Source organism: Periplaneta americana, chromosome 1, assembly GCF_040183065.1.
Source record: "Periplaneta americana isolate PAMFEO1 chromosome 1, P.americana_PAMFEO1_priV1, whole genome shotgun sequence".
Lineage (NCBI taxonomy): Eukaryota > Metazoa > Arthropoda > Insecta > Blattodea > Blattidae > Periplaneta > Periplaneta americana.
In genome coordinates this window covers 135,252,028-135,267,703 of record NC_091117.1, presented here as the reverse complement: position 1 = coordinate 135,267,703, position 15,676 = coordinate 135,252,028, and the positions used below count along the sequence as shown (strand labels likewise).

Genomic DNA, 15,676 nt, shown 5'->3' with positions numbered 1-15,676 from the left:
TTTTATAGGGATTTATATTTTTCGAATGGGGTCAAGAACCGGTATGATGGGGGAGGTGAGGGTTGCAAACTGAAGTCTCGCCCAAAAGTGGGTCGCACCTTGAAAGAGTTTGGGAATCACTGCTGTAGGTTGTAGAGGATCCGAGGGGCAATGTGTAGCGCGCGGGATTTTTGGGCATGCACATTCTATTACGGGTGGTACAATGGGCCCAACCAAGCGGCCTACGTTCGAGGGTAGTCCTCAACCCGTGTCCCTGTCCTCAATGGGAACTAATAGATAGTATGGAGGTAGAGCACCATACTTTATTGACTTCCGCACTAGGATGAGGTAGTATGTTCGGAATCACGCTTTGACAGTCTTTTCAACCACGAGAAAGACCTGATACTCAATTTGATTGGGGTCGTTCTGGAAGTTTCTGGAAATTCCCGTCATCATCCTTGATCGAATCCTTGTCCTTCCAGTACGTAACCAGTTGCTTCACCAACTGAGTTATTCAGTCGCCATTACTTGATTATTATAATTACCATATTCCATTGTGTGAAGTTATTCTGCGAGATACGTTTTTTTATAAATATTATATATATATATATATATATATATATATATATATATATATATATATATATATATATATATAATTCGCAAAACTATGAAAAATAAACCTAGTAGAAAATGACTGACATTGTTCGAGTCTTTTTCCAAAAGAGATACTATAGTTCTACACACGGTTTTAGAAATGAATAAGAAATTTAAATATTGTTAAAATCGTTGCAAGTAAGAAAGCATTCCTTGACATTCACAGGCGATTCTAAAGTGATACCTTCATCCAAAACACGCAACTCACAACAAAAAATATGATAGTACTTTTCATGCAAGTGTGTTCGCTGTTGCAGAAATGGTGGGCCCGTTTGGGTTTGTGGCTGCGACGAGCCTGTTATTACTGCTCCTGGGCCAACCGGGTTCACCAGAATCTTTGGTCTGGCATGATGAGTTCGATACATTCAACCTCAACGAATGGAGCCATCTTGTTACGGCTTGGGATGGTGGAAATAGAGAATTCCAATACTACCGAAACGACAGAAGGAACAGGTGAGGTGCGAAGTGAGTGGAAGAAGTACGAATTTTTTGTAACTAAACATTTTGCATTGTAACGCGTATAATTTGTATCATAAAGTAACAAAGTTTACAAACATAGACCCATGTATTTCTTCATAAAATAGGCTATTTATCCACTTCATTTAATATAGTATGAAAGAGATTTAACAACAAGGTTAAACTAGCATTCATTTGTAAACTATGTACTTTGCCATAATTATGACATTAAGAATACCCAGAAGAACAACAATGCCTCCAATAATAAACAATAATAAAAATAGTCCACACCTGTGGAGTAACGGTTAGCGCATTTGGCCGCGAAACCAGGTAGCCCTGGTTCGAATCCTGGTTGGGGCAAGTTACCTGGTTGAGGTTTTTTTCGGGGTTTTCCTCACCCCAATTTGAGCAAATGCTGGGTAACTTTCGGTTTTGAACCCCGGACTCAGTTCACCGGCATTATCACCTTCATCTCATTCAGACGATAAATAACCTGAGATACTGTTACAGCGTCGTAAAAGAACCTACTACTACTACTACTACTACTACTAATAATAATAATAATAATAATAATAATAATAATAATAATCATCATCATAATGAATGTAGGCCTACTTCCGATTGAAGTTCTGGCTGATACATATATACAGTACATCTATTATTATCAGTATACATCTCACTTGACGATATGTGTCAAGGATGAACAATTGTTTGTATACATCTGAAGTCCGATTAGTGTAACATATAGCTAATAGGCGATGTATTCAATGGAGGGAGAAAGGAACTGGCCAATCTACCCCATTATCTCCTGGCCTAGTTGCCCCATAAGTGGTGCCTTCTTGGTAGGTCGGTAGGTCTATCACTTGAAGGGTTCAGATCTGTCTTTGAACAGTTGTATAACAACAACATTACATACAATACAATACAATACAATACAATACATACATACATACATACATACATACATACATACATACATACATACATACATACATACATACATACATACATACATACATACATAGGCCTATAGATGAGGAGACGAGACTTGGCATGTGAGCTGTTTGAAGAGGGAAAAGAATGAACTATCAGAAAGAGAGCTTGTTTCATTGTTGTTGTTGAGTCAACTGTCCGAAGACAGGTCTGAACCTCACACGTGATACCAAGAAGGCACAACTTATGAGGTAAATAGGCCAGGAGATAATGGGATAGGATGGCCAGTTCCTTTCCCCCTCCATTACATACATCGCCGACTAGCTACATATTACACTAGTCAGACTTTAGATGAATACAAACAATTATTTTTCCTCTGTCACAATCGTCAAGTGAGATGTACTGCCTGATAAGAGTTGTACATTATCAGCCAGAACCTCAATCAGAAGAACTTGTTTAATTATGGTTCATATTATACCAATCTATCGAGACGGAAGTTCAACTCAGACTAAAATCTATCTTCCCTCTCCACACCCATCGGTGATAGAGTTACGGTACATGATAAGGCCAGAAAACAGATCTTGCTTCTCTATTGTAAATACATACATACCACTTAAAAGCGAGAACTTCGATTTCTTTTCGAGCATTGCTTAGTTATTTTCAAACAATAAACTATTCTAGTCAAATATATTCCTTCCCGACATCTATTCCTATAGGTGTGTTCATTTTCCGTTGTATTATTTCATCGTCACTACAAAATATGTTAGTAAGGATGTAAGAGAGTAGACCTATACATAATTCCATTTCCATATGATTCACTCCTACCGATTACGATAAATGTGCAACACAATTTATTTGGTTTATCAATGACTGCTATTTAAACTGCTCTTTATTGACCTTAGCAACTTAAACAATGGTTTTATTCACAGCACTAAATTGAAAGTTTTTGATTGACTCCTGTGAATTAAACACTTTTTCCATGACAACCAACACATTAACAATCATAAAATCCATTCATTCATTCATTCATTCATTCATTCATTCATGCATGCATTCATTCATAACTTCTTCACAAGCAACACATTACAATGAAAAGGCGTACATTTTAAAATTAAATTTAGATACCAGTAATGAAATTTAGGTAGCAGCACTCTCTTATACTACAACTTACTATTATTGTACTGTCATACTATTTAAATTTTGACACTTTTACAGTTGATTGATGATGAGATCATAGAACAATAGAATAACAACAGCAGAGTGAGAATTGTACAAGAATCCGAAGTACAATCGCCTATTTTGGTCAAATGATTATTATATTTGCCATTATTTCCGAGACTTGAGAGTTCAACTCTAGCATGAGGCGATAATTTTTTTAAGATGTGTTCCTTCGAGAAACAAATGAAGTCTGGAATTCAATTTCATGGATTTACTCGACTAGTACTATGGAGTTTTTAAATTAACCCATCACTTCCCGTTCACATAAAAGCCCCTAGTATAATCCAGAAAGATCTCAGTTTACGAACCAGAAATTTATGCATTCTTAGATAACCCTCAACGTGGTGCTTTTGTTCACTAAAATTCACACAGCTGTGTCTAATAGAAGGTGACAAATTTCTTGATTATGAACACGAATCATAATGAACTCGTTCCCTTCCTTTTCAGCTACGTAAAAGATGGAGTACTGTACATCAAACCCACGTGGACTTCGGCTGAATACGGAGATGACTTCTTGTACAACGGAAAACTTTCGTATTCTGACTGCAATATGGATCCTTGCGTGTCGTAAGTTCATTCTTCTTTTTGACTTTGGCCAGGTAGATCTACAAATACTAAAACAACTGGCATACCTTGCGCTATTACCAGCAATGAAGGTAAAAAAGCCACTTTTTTTTTTAGAGCAAAGAACATGTTTGTAAGCAAAAGTGAGAAGCGTAAGATTATGTTATAGAATTAAACTATAAATGATTAGGGACAACAAAAAAGTTGAGTGCTGCACAACCGTCTTCATATAGTGAAGAGCCCAGTTTTCTTTGTGTTACACATGTTACAGGTTTCGTAGTATCCAAGTCCGGTCGTTTATCCTTAAATTAGAGACGATTAAACTAACTGCTAGTATCACATACTAGATCAAAGTTTATTCTTGCAGCGAGATGGCATTATTAGCTGCAGTCGCAAATCCTATTTTAAATTAATAATTACCATAATATAATATTATAAATTTTAAAACAACATACTCCACTAAACTTAAGAACACATATAAACGAATTTCTCATAAAATTTTATCATTCACTATATTTCAAATTCAATTATCTATACTTACTTTATACAGAATACAATATTCACGGCAATGGACGATCAGCTTCTTCACTTAAAGGTTGTTAAACTCGCACTAAAGACATAAATCTATTTCATTATTGGTTCCAGATGTTTAAGAAGGATTCCTCTAAACACCACACTTCTATGACTAGGGGTACCAACGCAGATTTTAACGTAACTAGTTATGAAATATTAAATGGCATTAAAACCTGCATGGTGTTAATACATTCACTTAGCCTATACAGATTACCATGCATGAAAAATTTCCTTTGACGAGATCTCATGTAATACAAAATACATAAAATTAACATTCCAATATTGCAGGATCTGGAAAATGTATTTCACAATCACAACAATATTAAGCTCTTAAAAGACGGTAAGATGACAATATATAGGGCCTAATATCGAGGTAATGGTGAAATTACGCCAGGGCAAACCGAAATCCTCGGAGGGAATTTTTCATACAGCTGCTTTGTTCCTTGAACTTTTTCGTTAATGATGCTTTATTGAATTTCAGCTCTTCAGGCCAGGATATTGTCCATCCCCTCCAATCCGCCAGAATTTCAAGCTCCTTCTCATTTAAATATGGACGAGTAGAAGTGAGAGCTAAGTTGCCCAGAGGAGATTGGCTTTGGCCAGGTAAATTCACAAATATTAAAAAAGTGTGACCGTAGAGTAGAATGAATTCGATTCGGAGATACATCTCTGCAAAAGTAGGATAAGAAGGAATATAATACGTAATTATTGTAGAACCTGTCCTCCACTTTAGGTGTGAGTTCTGAGTTTCTAACAAAAGTAGGAATCTAAAGTATTTTGTTCATGTTATTAGCATAAGTTAAGAATGAAATTCTAAAATATACAAGGATCGACTTACGGTACCATAATGATGCAGACGTGGAAAGAAGGAATACAACAGGTTATGAAGAAGAGCGACCTGATTAAGATCGTCTGTAGGCTAAAATGAGAAACGGCAAGATGGCATTCAGCCGTATAAAATCAACGTAAGTGCATACATACATACATACATACATACATACATACATAAGTATTTATTTATGTATTTATGTAATTATTTGTCTATACCTCAGAGATAATGTTTGTTAAGTCCAAATTTTGCGATTTTGTTATTATAGCACTACTGAACTCCTTAAGGTGAGATCTATCTGAAGGTATACTCTGTTAAGTCCTGGGACTATTGATTTCGGGTTTAATGACTTTTTTTTTCAAGAAAAGAAGAAAATATATTACGGATATACTACGATTAAGATCAAAATAACTCTGCTTACTTCTATATGTATCTTATCATTTTTAAGGTATACCATGGTTGCATTACATAAAAAATACAAGGGATAGGTTTGTAACTTTACCGGGAATGAAAGAAAAGACGTGAAATTTATTTTTTGTCTGTATCCTAAATTTGATAAAATGGACTTATCATAAAATACCTTTGAGGTACAGATATATATATATATATTTTTTTTTTTGTTTTCATCACTATTTAGCCATTAACTAATCAAATTATTGCTATGATACAATTTTATAATTATTCTGAAAACAATGTAGGCCTAGTCTGTTATTCCTAATTAATTTTAAAATAGGAAACAAATAATGAAGTATAAAAACTAAATCACATAATAGGCCTACGCTTAGGAAGTGACGGTTACAGAAAGACAAGTTCGAACAATTAGACCTAGTTGTTGAAACTGCATGACATCGGAGAAGCTTAGAGCTTAGCCTACTCGTTCGGATATTATGACGACCGACATTGTACCGACATACGGGTATACTGTGAGAACACTAATAGGCCTAATAATAATAATAATAATAATAATAATAATAATAATAATAATAATAATAATAATAATAGTATTGTGTCATTCCACAGGCCATATACAATTCTGTATCCAAATTGCTTAGTATGTATGAAAAAAAAAAAAAAAAAAAAAACAATTACTCGACACAGACATAATTTTATCCAATATTTCATAATGAAATAGCATATTGCTATGTTAATATTTGAAATTGAATTTAATGTTTGGAGTTATCTTTTATATTCATGTTACCTTTGCTAGGAACAAGGAGTGGATATTCCTAATTCTGTTGTTATATTTACTCGATGCCGTAGCGACGAGTGGCTCTTGCACACTCTTATACACTCGTTCCTAGTAACACTAACATGAATATAAAAGATAAGTTTATATTAATTACATATTTAATATTAAATTATTATGCTGTGAGATTTATCAAACGTCGTATTGGATAAAATATTGTGTGCCACACGAGAGTAACAAATTTCATACACTCGAAGTTATTACCATCGGCTTTCAATTCGTGCGCTAAATATTCCACTCTTTACTTTCTTGTAGTATAAATTACTATTATAGATCAGAGCAAACAATTTAGCGTTCTTTTATAGCATTAATTTATTACATCATTGACAGCAGATTTTACTCTAGAGCTTCCTAACTTCCACGTTATGCTCATCTCCTTGATTTCACCTAAATCAATTGATCAATGCTGATAAATAATATTCACCTCTACTTCGATTTTAACTCCATTTCATAAAAAAAACACAAACAAAACTGTGTCGTTGATTATTTTTACACAAAACACCCACAAACAACTATTAAATACAGTTTCTACATTAAATACTTCACCTGAATCATCCAAGCTGAAAACAAAAATTCTCCTCCCACAATTTTATTAATGTCCGCAATAATATTAGTCCAGCAAATACCATTTCGTTATTCACTGCCAATATTTAACATTTTGTTTTAGACACCATATTTATGTACCTACATCTATTAACAGGCAGCACACCTTACTTGACAGTATGTGACAGAGGAAGAACAAATTGTTTCTATACATCTCAAATCTGATTAGTGTAATATTTTATAAATCAGTGATATACAGTATGCAATGGAGGGGGAAAGGAAGTGGGCACTGTATCCCATTATCTCCTGAGTGATTCTTTATTGGTGTCACGTTTGAGGTTCAAACCTGTCTTCGGACAGCTGACTAAACAACAATACCATATTTTCGTCTGTGAGTGTACGAAAATTCCTTAATGCCGTAGATTTAATACAAAACATACTTAACAACACTAAATTTGTTTTTCACCACAGCTATTTATTTCTAAACAAAATCTTAAATATATCACACATAATAAATATATGAAATGAAACTAATAATAATAATAATAATAATAATAATAATAATAATAATAATAATAATAAAGACGAGCAATTCCATTACCAACGATGACTTTCAAATTGTTTTCGCAGCTATTTGGATGCTGCCGAAAAAGTCGGTATATGGCGGCTGGCCTCGTTCCGGTGAGATCGACATCATGGAATCCAAAGGTAACGCCAACTACCACGGCAGCAACGGAGTGAGCCAGGGCGTTGATACTATGGGCTCGACGCTACACTGGGGTCCAGACGCATCTCACAACGGTTACGCGAAAACCCACTGGGGAAAGTGAGTCCTATATGTAGACCTAATTAATATTTTCTTTACTTTTGGTTGTTTGTAATCAAGAGTATAAACATACTAGTTCTTTTTCGTCTCGCTTGATATACTGACAAGGTAACCGTCTCAGGTTGTGTAGCTTGAATTTAATGACAATACATATTTATGCTAATTTTCGTTCGTTAAGAAATGTGGTGATAGTCGTTCGTTTCGCTTTTCCCTCATTTACGAAATATACTGATTTGAAAATCGTTGTTACTTATCCCGCTTCTTGCGCGTACTCGGATCCTCATAGGTCCGCGACACCGTATCACAGCTCTTGCATTAATGTTCTAGTCAATTTGTTTTCTCTTAACTAACATTAGTACACTAATAGTGCAATCCATATCATATTTCATTCATTCGTACACCATTCAAATCCATAGGTATGTAGCCGGAAGTCTATGAACTAGACTAGACGTTTCCAAAAGCGTACTCGCAAGTAAGCCCCTGAACGGAGCCGAAGCCAGTACGTAATGAGCGCGCTCCGTCTCACCCATCTCCACCTGTACTGTACTCAATGTTTATGCGTAAACGAAGAGCAGTGGCGGACTGCCATTATCATTGTGTTGATCGGCATGTTCCACCTTTTCACAATGTCTTCTAATCATGGACGTAGTACATTCAAGGATGAATAGGAAGAGGATTTTTTTTTTTTTGTTAGTGGGAAGAATGTGAAATGCTTAATTTGTTCGAAAATTCTTAAGAGTGTGTTAAAATTCAACATGCGACGACAATACTCGACTCTTCACGAAGAAAATCATACAATTACAGGCATGTTGGACATGTGAAAATAATTTATTATGGGGCTATCTGTATGACTGTTGGTTATACATAATAATCAGTATATTACAATATATTGACACTCAGTTTCACATGACAAACATATAGTTTCTCGTTTAATTTTAGGTGAAATACGTAGGCCTACAAATATTTTGATAAATATAAAACAAGAAAATGCAAACACAAGTCACACACGTGTCCTCAGTCTTAAACAAAAAAGCTTTTTGCTAGCTATGTTTTAGCTTGGAATATTGGAAAATCAATGAAGCCCTTTACATAAGCATCATTTGTAAAATCGTGCATACAGGACGTTACTAAAATACTGTATCCAGAACAAAGTCAAAGTTTAAGAAAATTAAAATGTTTCCAATTACAGTTCAGAGAAGATATTTCAAGACTGCAAATGTAATTGAATCTGAAGTCGAAACCACAATTAACCAGTTTGTAGCTTACGCACTTGCATTGCACGAAAGCACAGTAGAAATGACAAAGCTCACCTAGCCATTTTCATCCGAGGAGTTAATAAATATTTTACTGTGTCTGAATGTCTTCTGAATACAACTGGAGAATATCTTTTCCAGGCACTGAAAGGCACCATAGAACAGAAGAGGTTGAATTTACAATGGCTTTTGTCAATAGCAACAGACGGGGCTCCAGCTTCATAGTATGTCAGAATAATATACAAAAATATGATATTTCTTATTCTTGTGATGTTATTATTTGTAAATTTAAGCAGACCGTTGCCGCGATCTCCCACTGGTCACTCCTATCTGTTGAGGTACGCGTCTCTTCTCCTTTTCTAGTCTTACAGCACACTGTGTTCGGCGGGCAGCATCGAGAGCACGAATGACGATACGCTTTTTGGAGACCTCTGAACTAGACTATACATAGACTACTATGCTTTCAAGAACCGAAAGGGAAATTTGGACCTAAAGTAATACAACGTGTAGACAATTATAAGCCATTTAATGTCGTGGTCAATGCAATTAGTTCCGGTAAACTAACGAAAAAATCACGTGAGAAGATGATTAAGAGATGAATTTCTCCCAGATGTTAAGATCGACTACAGTTCTGGATTCCTGGAGTTGTCAGAAAGATGACACTACTTTTGAAGGAGTAAGCAATACTTCAGATGGAAAGACAATTAAAAAACAGATTATTCCTTCAGAAACTACAGGATTTTTGTACCCTTAGATATGTATTTTTAGGCAATATAAAAATGTAATTCGAAGGCGAAAAGAGTATTTCATACATAAAATTATCTGTGAAAACATTCCAGACACATTGCACGATAGGGGCTTCATAATGACATTCCATTCTGTTGTGTATCAACAGTTTCATTCACCTGTTCTCAAAGACATGCTAATATACCTGTGTCAGAGGTGTGGATATGTGACGGAGAAACAAGTGAGAAAGTTTGATAATGTTCTTGCAAAAATGTTGCATGTTGGAAAACAGCGTGTGTATTACATAAAAGTGTGAAAAACCAGCCTATATAAAATGTTTGTACTGTTCAATGACTCTTTGTTCCTATCACTTCATTTCGAATCTCACTATCATACTTAAGGTGAATCACAAAGTTAATACATTTTAAATTAAAATTGAAATTGTATTTCAGCAAGCCTACTGTACAGTATTAAAATAATAATGACTAGAGCATTAATGCGGGAGCTGTCATACGGTGTCGCGGAACGATCTTAGTGCGCACAAGAAGCGGCATAAGTAGCTTCGATTTTCAAGTCATTATATTTCGTATTTTAGCAAGCGTATTTACAAACAACAAATGGATTTTAGGTTCATTGCCGCCCTTACATAAGCCCGCCATCGGTTCCTATCCTGTGCAAGATTAATCCAGTCTCTGTCATCATATCCCACCTCCCTCAAATCCATTTTAATATTATCCTCCCATCTACTTCTCGGGCTCCCCAAAGGTCGGTCTCCCAACTAACACTATAGCATTAATGCGGGAGCTGTCATACGGTGTCGCGGAACTATAGGATCCGAGTGCGCACAAGAAGCGGCATAAGTAGCATTCATTTTCAAGTCATTATATGTTGTAAACGAGGAAAAAGTAAAACGAACGAGTATCATCACGTTCCTTAACAAACAAAAATTAGCTTAAATATGCATTTTCATTAAATTCATACAGAACCTGGAACAGTTCTCTTGTGAGAACGACTTAAAATGTAATGCAATTATCATACTCCTGATGGAATAATGATAATGGAATGAAAATGACAAGTAGAACCAAAGTAGGAAGGAAGAAAATACCTCATAGTTATTTTGTACACCAGAAATCTCGCACTATCTAACTCCTCCCGTATCCTGATAAATACATCAATCTTAGAATCAGTTTTGGTTACTGCAATATCTCAGAAGAAAGGTGTTATATTAGTATTTCTCAACATAAGTAAAGCGTCTGACATTGTGAGTTACAAACACCTCCAGAACACCTTGATAACATTTGGAATGCCTTTCAAATCATCATGTAACACTACAACTGCAGAGAGATATTTTGAAGTCCACATATAAAAATGTAGGGTTTATGAGCCCATAGTTCCTTATTATTTGGATAAATATAATCTCACTTCCATTCAAGTTGTGGGGCTAATAGCTAGTTGGAGATAGAGACGTAATATCTCGCATTTTTGTCAAATTCTGCAAGAAGTTTTCGCTAAACAATGACTTCATTCGTGAGTTTCCCTAGCTGCTATCAGAAAATCGCTTGTCATTTTACAATATCATCTTTACTTTGTGTCCTAAGGAGAAGAACATTTGTTTGAATGTTTAATCTGTTTGTTTAATTTGTTTATTTTTATCTTTCCTGTTCTTAATTTGAGTTTTTGTTCTTTTGCTATGTTTTTCAAGAGATTCTTTCTTGTTCTATTCTTTTAATTTCACTTTTTTTTGTTGTGTACTATGTTTTGTGTAATGAGACAGTCACGCAGTTCAGAAAGCTGAAAGTTTTTCTTTCTTAATATTTCAGTGTTGAAAATTTGTTCTCTGTGAGATTTATATGACACGAGAATCTTAAGGCTCCAATATTCTTTATGTTTGGATGTAAATTGAACTTGACAACAAGATAAATATGATAAACATCATCATAGCATAATTATGTTTATGCTGTGCCAATACTGTACAGTATATATGAAAAGCAGTTTCATTATCATATTCTATTTTCCTTTATTTTAGAAATAGACATAATATTGTAAATAATTTACTTTAATTTCTGTGAGTTAAATTTTCATTATCGTTTAGCCTCAATACGGCGCCCTTCGAAAAGTGATGTGGGGAAGTAACAGGAAGGCTTAGCGATGATTGATGGAGTCATCTAACGGCAGAAATCTCTCTTGCTTTATACATCACTACATTATAGACGTAATTTATTGGCTTACCCTGTAATAAGTGTGAGAAATGTCGACCATCTTCTCTAATGCTCATTTCACATCCTTTAAAAGATTAGAGGTACACTCTGGATTTAGTCTCTAACGGCAGAATTTAAATTTAAGAGCGTGATCCGTTTCATTCTATTTATAAACGGTTGTTGTCTTACAAGCCTTTAGTTTAACAATTTCGTCGTTTTTCAACCTGATGTCTTTTATTCAACTTATGTTGAGCTAACATTTTTAACGATTTCGTGGAGGACGGTTTTTCTTCAATTGGAACGCGATTTGTATGCCATCTTTTTTATTTAAAATTTAGTCGGTTTATATTAGGCCTACATCTTTCACTAAATTCTGAATTGCTGAATCAGATGATTGTTGAATGCCGAGATATTTCCGTGAAAATATTACCGGTACGCTTTTTGTACGAAGAAACTATTTCTCGGCTTAAATAATGTAATTGTTTTTCAGGAGTCTACAAGGTACAGGCAAAGACTTCGCGGATGATTTCCATTTGTTTGGAATGGAGTGGCATGACAATCACCTTAACTTCACTGTAGACAATAAACAAATTGGAATTGTTTGGGCACCTCAAAATGGATTTTGGTATTATGGAGGATTCCAAAATAATCCAGGTGGCACTAACATTTGGCAAAATGGAAACTGGATGGCTCCATTTGATCAAACGGTAAGACACTGTACTTTTTTGTACATTATTCTAAACATCGCATGACATGTTATTTTATTTTACTCCTTCAAATTGTATTTATTTGCGTAGGTCTATGCTTTTTCAAACAAAATGATAAGATATACAAAAATTTAATGTCACGAAGACGACACACGCTCTTCATTGTAACTTTTACGAATTTCGTAGTAACTTGGTTGTCCATCGCTGTGGAGCAATGGTTAGCAAGTCTGACCGTGGAATGAGCGGGCCTGTGTTCAAATCCTAGTTGGAACAAGTTATCTGCTTGAGATTTTTTCCGTAATTTTCCCTCATCCCATTAAGAGGAAATGCTGGACAACTTTCGGCTCTGGAACTTGGAATTATTTCGCTGGCATTATCATTTCACTCGGATGCTAGATAACTATCACAGTTGATAAAGCGTCGTAAAATAAATCAAATAAAATGTACTTAGTTCCTTTATCATGTTGCGAATGATTGTTTACAATTTATTTTATTGAAATATTATTAAAAAATATACCTAACTTAAAGCGTTTAATATGTAATTACACCGTGAAACGAGCGAGCCCGGGTTCAAATCCTGGTTGGGACAAGTTACCTGGTTGAAGTTTTTTCCGGAGTTTTTCCTCAACCCATTAAAAACCGTATAACATTTCGAAAATTTCAGCGTCATTGTCTGTTTTATATAGGCCTATTGTATACTTAAATATAAATCCATTAATTTTTACTTAAATTACTAATTTCATTTGCGATCATTCCCGAAGAAACTGACTCATACTAAACACTAGAGTACGAAAAATCGCGCAGGCAGACGCCATGCCTGGAAGCTATTTCTCGGTACAAGAATATCTACTGAATGAATGCATTTCCGAAAACCTCTAAATAGAGTTTTTCAGAATCAAAATATTTTTACTTTATAATTCGCATATTAAGTAAAATGAATAATGAAACTAACAAATTTGGAATTATGTTCCGTCTGAGAAACTGAACATTATTCATAATTCATATTAAATTCCAGGTAATTAAATTACATACTCTGCTGAGATATGTAATTTTGTGTAACATGTTTCGATATGATTTTTTAAAATGCCATACATTTCAAATACAATCAAAATTGCAACGTTAAGAGAAAAAGTTTTGATTAAAATGTATAAGATAGGTATAGGTCACATATCTCACTTCGGGATTACGCAGTTCCTCCGATAAGATATTTAGTAGGTCATTGAACAACGCTTTATAACCTACTAGATTATTTTACGTCGATGTATTTCACGATATTGAAAAGGCATTTGTTGAGGTGAGGCCGAGGATATGTTATGTGATTACCTATCATCGTCTTAAAATTGGGAAAATCCTCGGAAGAATCTCAACCAGTAAACAGCCCAAGCGGGATTGAACCCACGCTCGAGCACAGGCAAAGGCGCCTTCTGCCCCAGCAGCTACGCCGCTTGCTCCTCCGAACGGATAGAGGTAGATCTTTAAATAAAAAAATTCTAAAAGATAAAGTAACATACTAGACCACAAATGATGGGCGAGGTAAGATAGGTCCATCGTTAAGAATAATCTCAATGTTTTATACAAACAATGCTAAATTAACATATTTCATATCCCCTTCTCTCAGCAACCAGTAGTCATAGAATTCTGTAATTTTTATGAGTGCTATTTTATTATTCGTTTTGAATATTTGTAACTCAAGAGTTTAATTGCAATCATAAATTTAAAAATATAATTTTTATATTAATGCCAAAATTTGCTTAACTTTACATTTTTATTTTTCTCCCAAAGTACACTGTTAAAATGTTTATGCTATAAAACTTTAGGGAATAGTTATTAAAATATGTAGGGAAAAATCATAAAATTATGCCCAATAGTTCTAGACAAATTGTACATTACTACAAAAGAATCAGTTCTGAGAAAAATAAATTTAAAATAAAAGTACATTTCCATAAATTACCTCATGTAATTATCTCTAATAGCAAGCAATTTAAAATGTGATATTATGAGTACTTATGAAACGAAAAACATACCATTTGAAAAGACGGATTATAAAAATTTAAAATATGACAAAAAATCAAATTTTTGAAGACTAGATCGTAACCCTCCCTTAAGTACTTTATCACGAAAGGTAGTTTCTCCAGTCCCGTCATCGAGCCGCAACTTAAGACTTCTGTGGGCAGCACTCTCTTTCTCATTCACAGAGAGACTTGAGTTTGTCCCGTCCTTTACGAGTCCAGATTCGAGTTGTGACATATGAGATATCATAGTTCTCACCCCCAAGATGAAAGTCGGAATTTTCAGTTTATTTTTGTTATTTGAAAACCATTATATTGCATAAATACTATTCGCATCTGGTTAGTGAGACCTACTGGAACTTATCTGTTTCGTATTAATATTTAATCAAGTATCTATAGGCCTATAGGTAGAATTTCAATATCTAATTGTAAGTCTTACTTTTTGCAGTTCAGTTTTGTAATAAACGTAGCCGTTGGAGGTAACTTCTTTCCTGAAGGTGTGGGTAATCGGCCATGGAGTTGGGATGGACATCCTCAGAGAGATTTCTGGGAACGACGTAGCGAATGGCTGCCCACTTGGCACGGAGAAGATGCTGCTTTGAAGATCGACTACATCCGAGTATACAAATAATGCAAATGTTTAAGAAATGCGGAAGTAGGCTATTTGTCATGTAGGGGTGGCTCAAAAATACGAGAATAAAGAGAATTAGAACTCAAACTTCCACGAGTGTGAATTCAATCATACACCCTTACAGCGATCTAACGCACAAATCTTTTCCCGAAAAGCAGAACATACATACAATACATACCATACAATACAATACATGCAATACAATACATAAATACATTACAATAGAATACAACACATACATACATACATACATACATACATACATACATACATACATACATACATACATACATACATACATACATACATACATACATACACTCAAACA

General features: G+C 34.7%; 1 protein-coding gene across 2 annotated transcripts in view; it reads left to right on the top strand.

The window, feature by feature from the left end:
- Positions 1–15,439, top strand: part of LOC138701110 (beta-1,3-glucan-binding protein-like) — a 36,791-nt gene extending 21,352 nt beyond the window's left edge. For both annotated transcript variants that reach the window (XM_069827715.1, XM_069827707.1), the window contains exons 2-7: positions 894–1,089; positions 3,691–3,810; positions 4,862–4,983; positions 7,629–7,824; positions 12,492–12,708; positions 15,166–15,439. In XM_069827715.1, coding sequence (XP_069683816.1) covers positions 896–1,089; positions 3,691–3,810; positions 4,862–4,983; positions 7,629–7,824; positions 12,492–12,708; positions 15,166–15,348 — 1,032 coding nt within the window. In that variant the 5' untranslated portion in view covers positions 894–895 and the 3' untranslated portion in view covers positions 15,349–15,439. The remainder of the gene's footprint in view (positions 1–893; positions 1,090–3,690; positions 3,811–4,861; positions 4,984–7,628; positions 7,825–12,491; positions 12,709–15,165) is intronic.
- Positions 15,440–15,676: the final 237 nt, after the last annotated feature.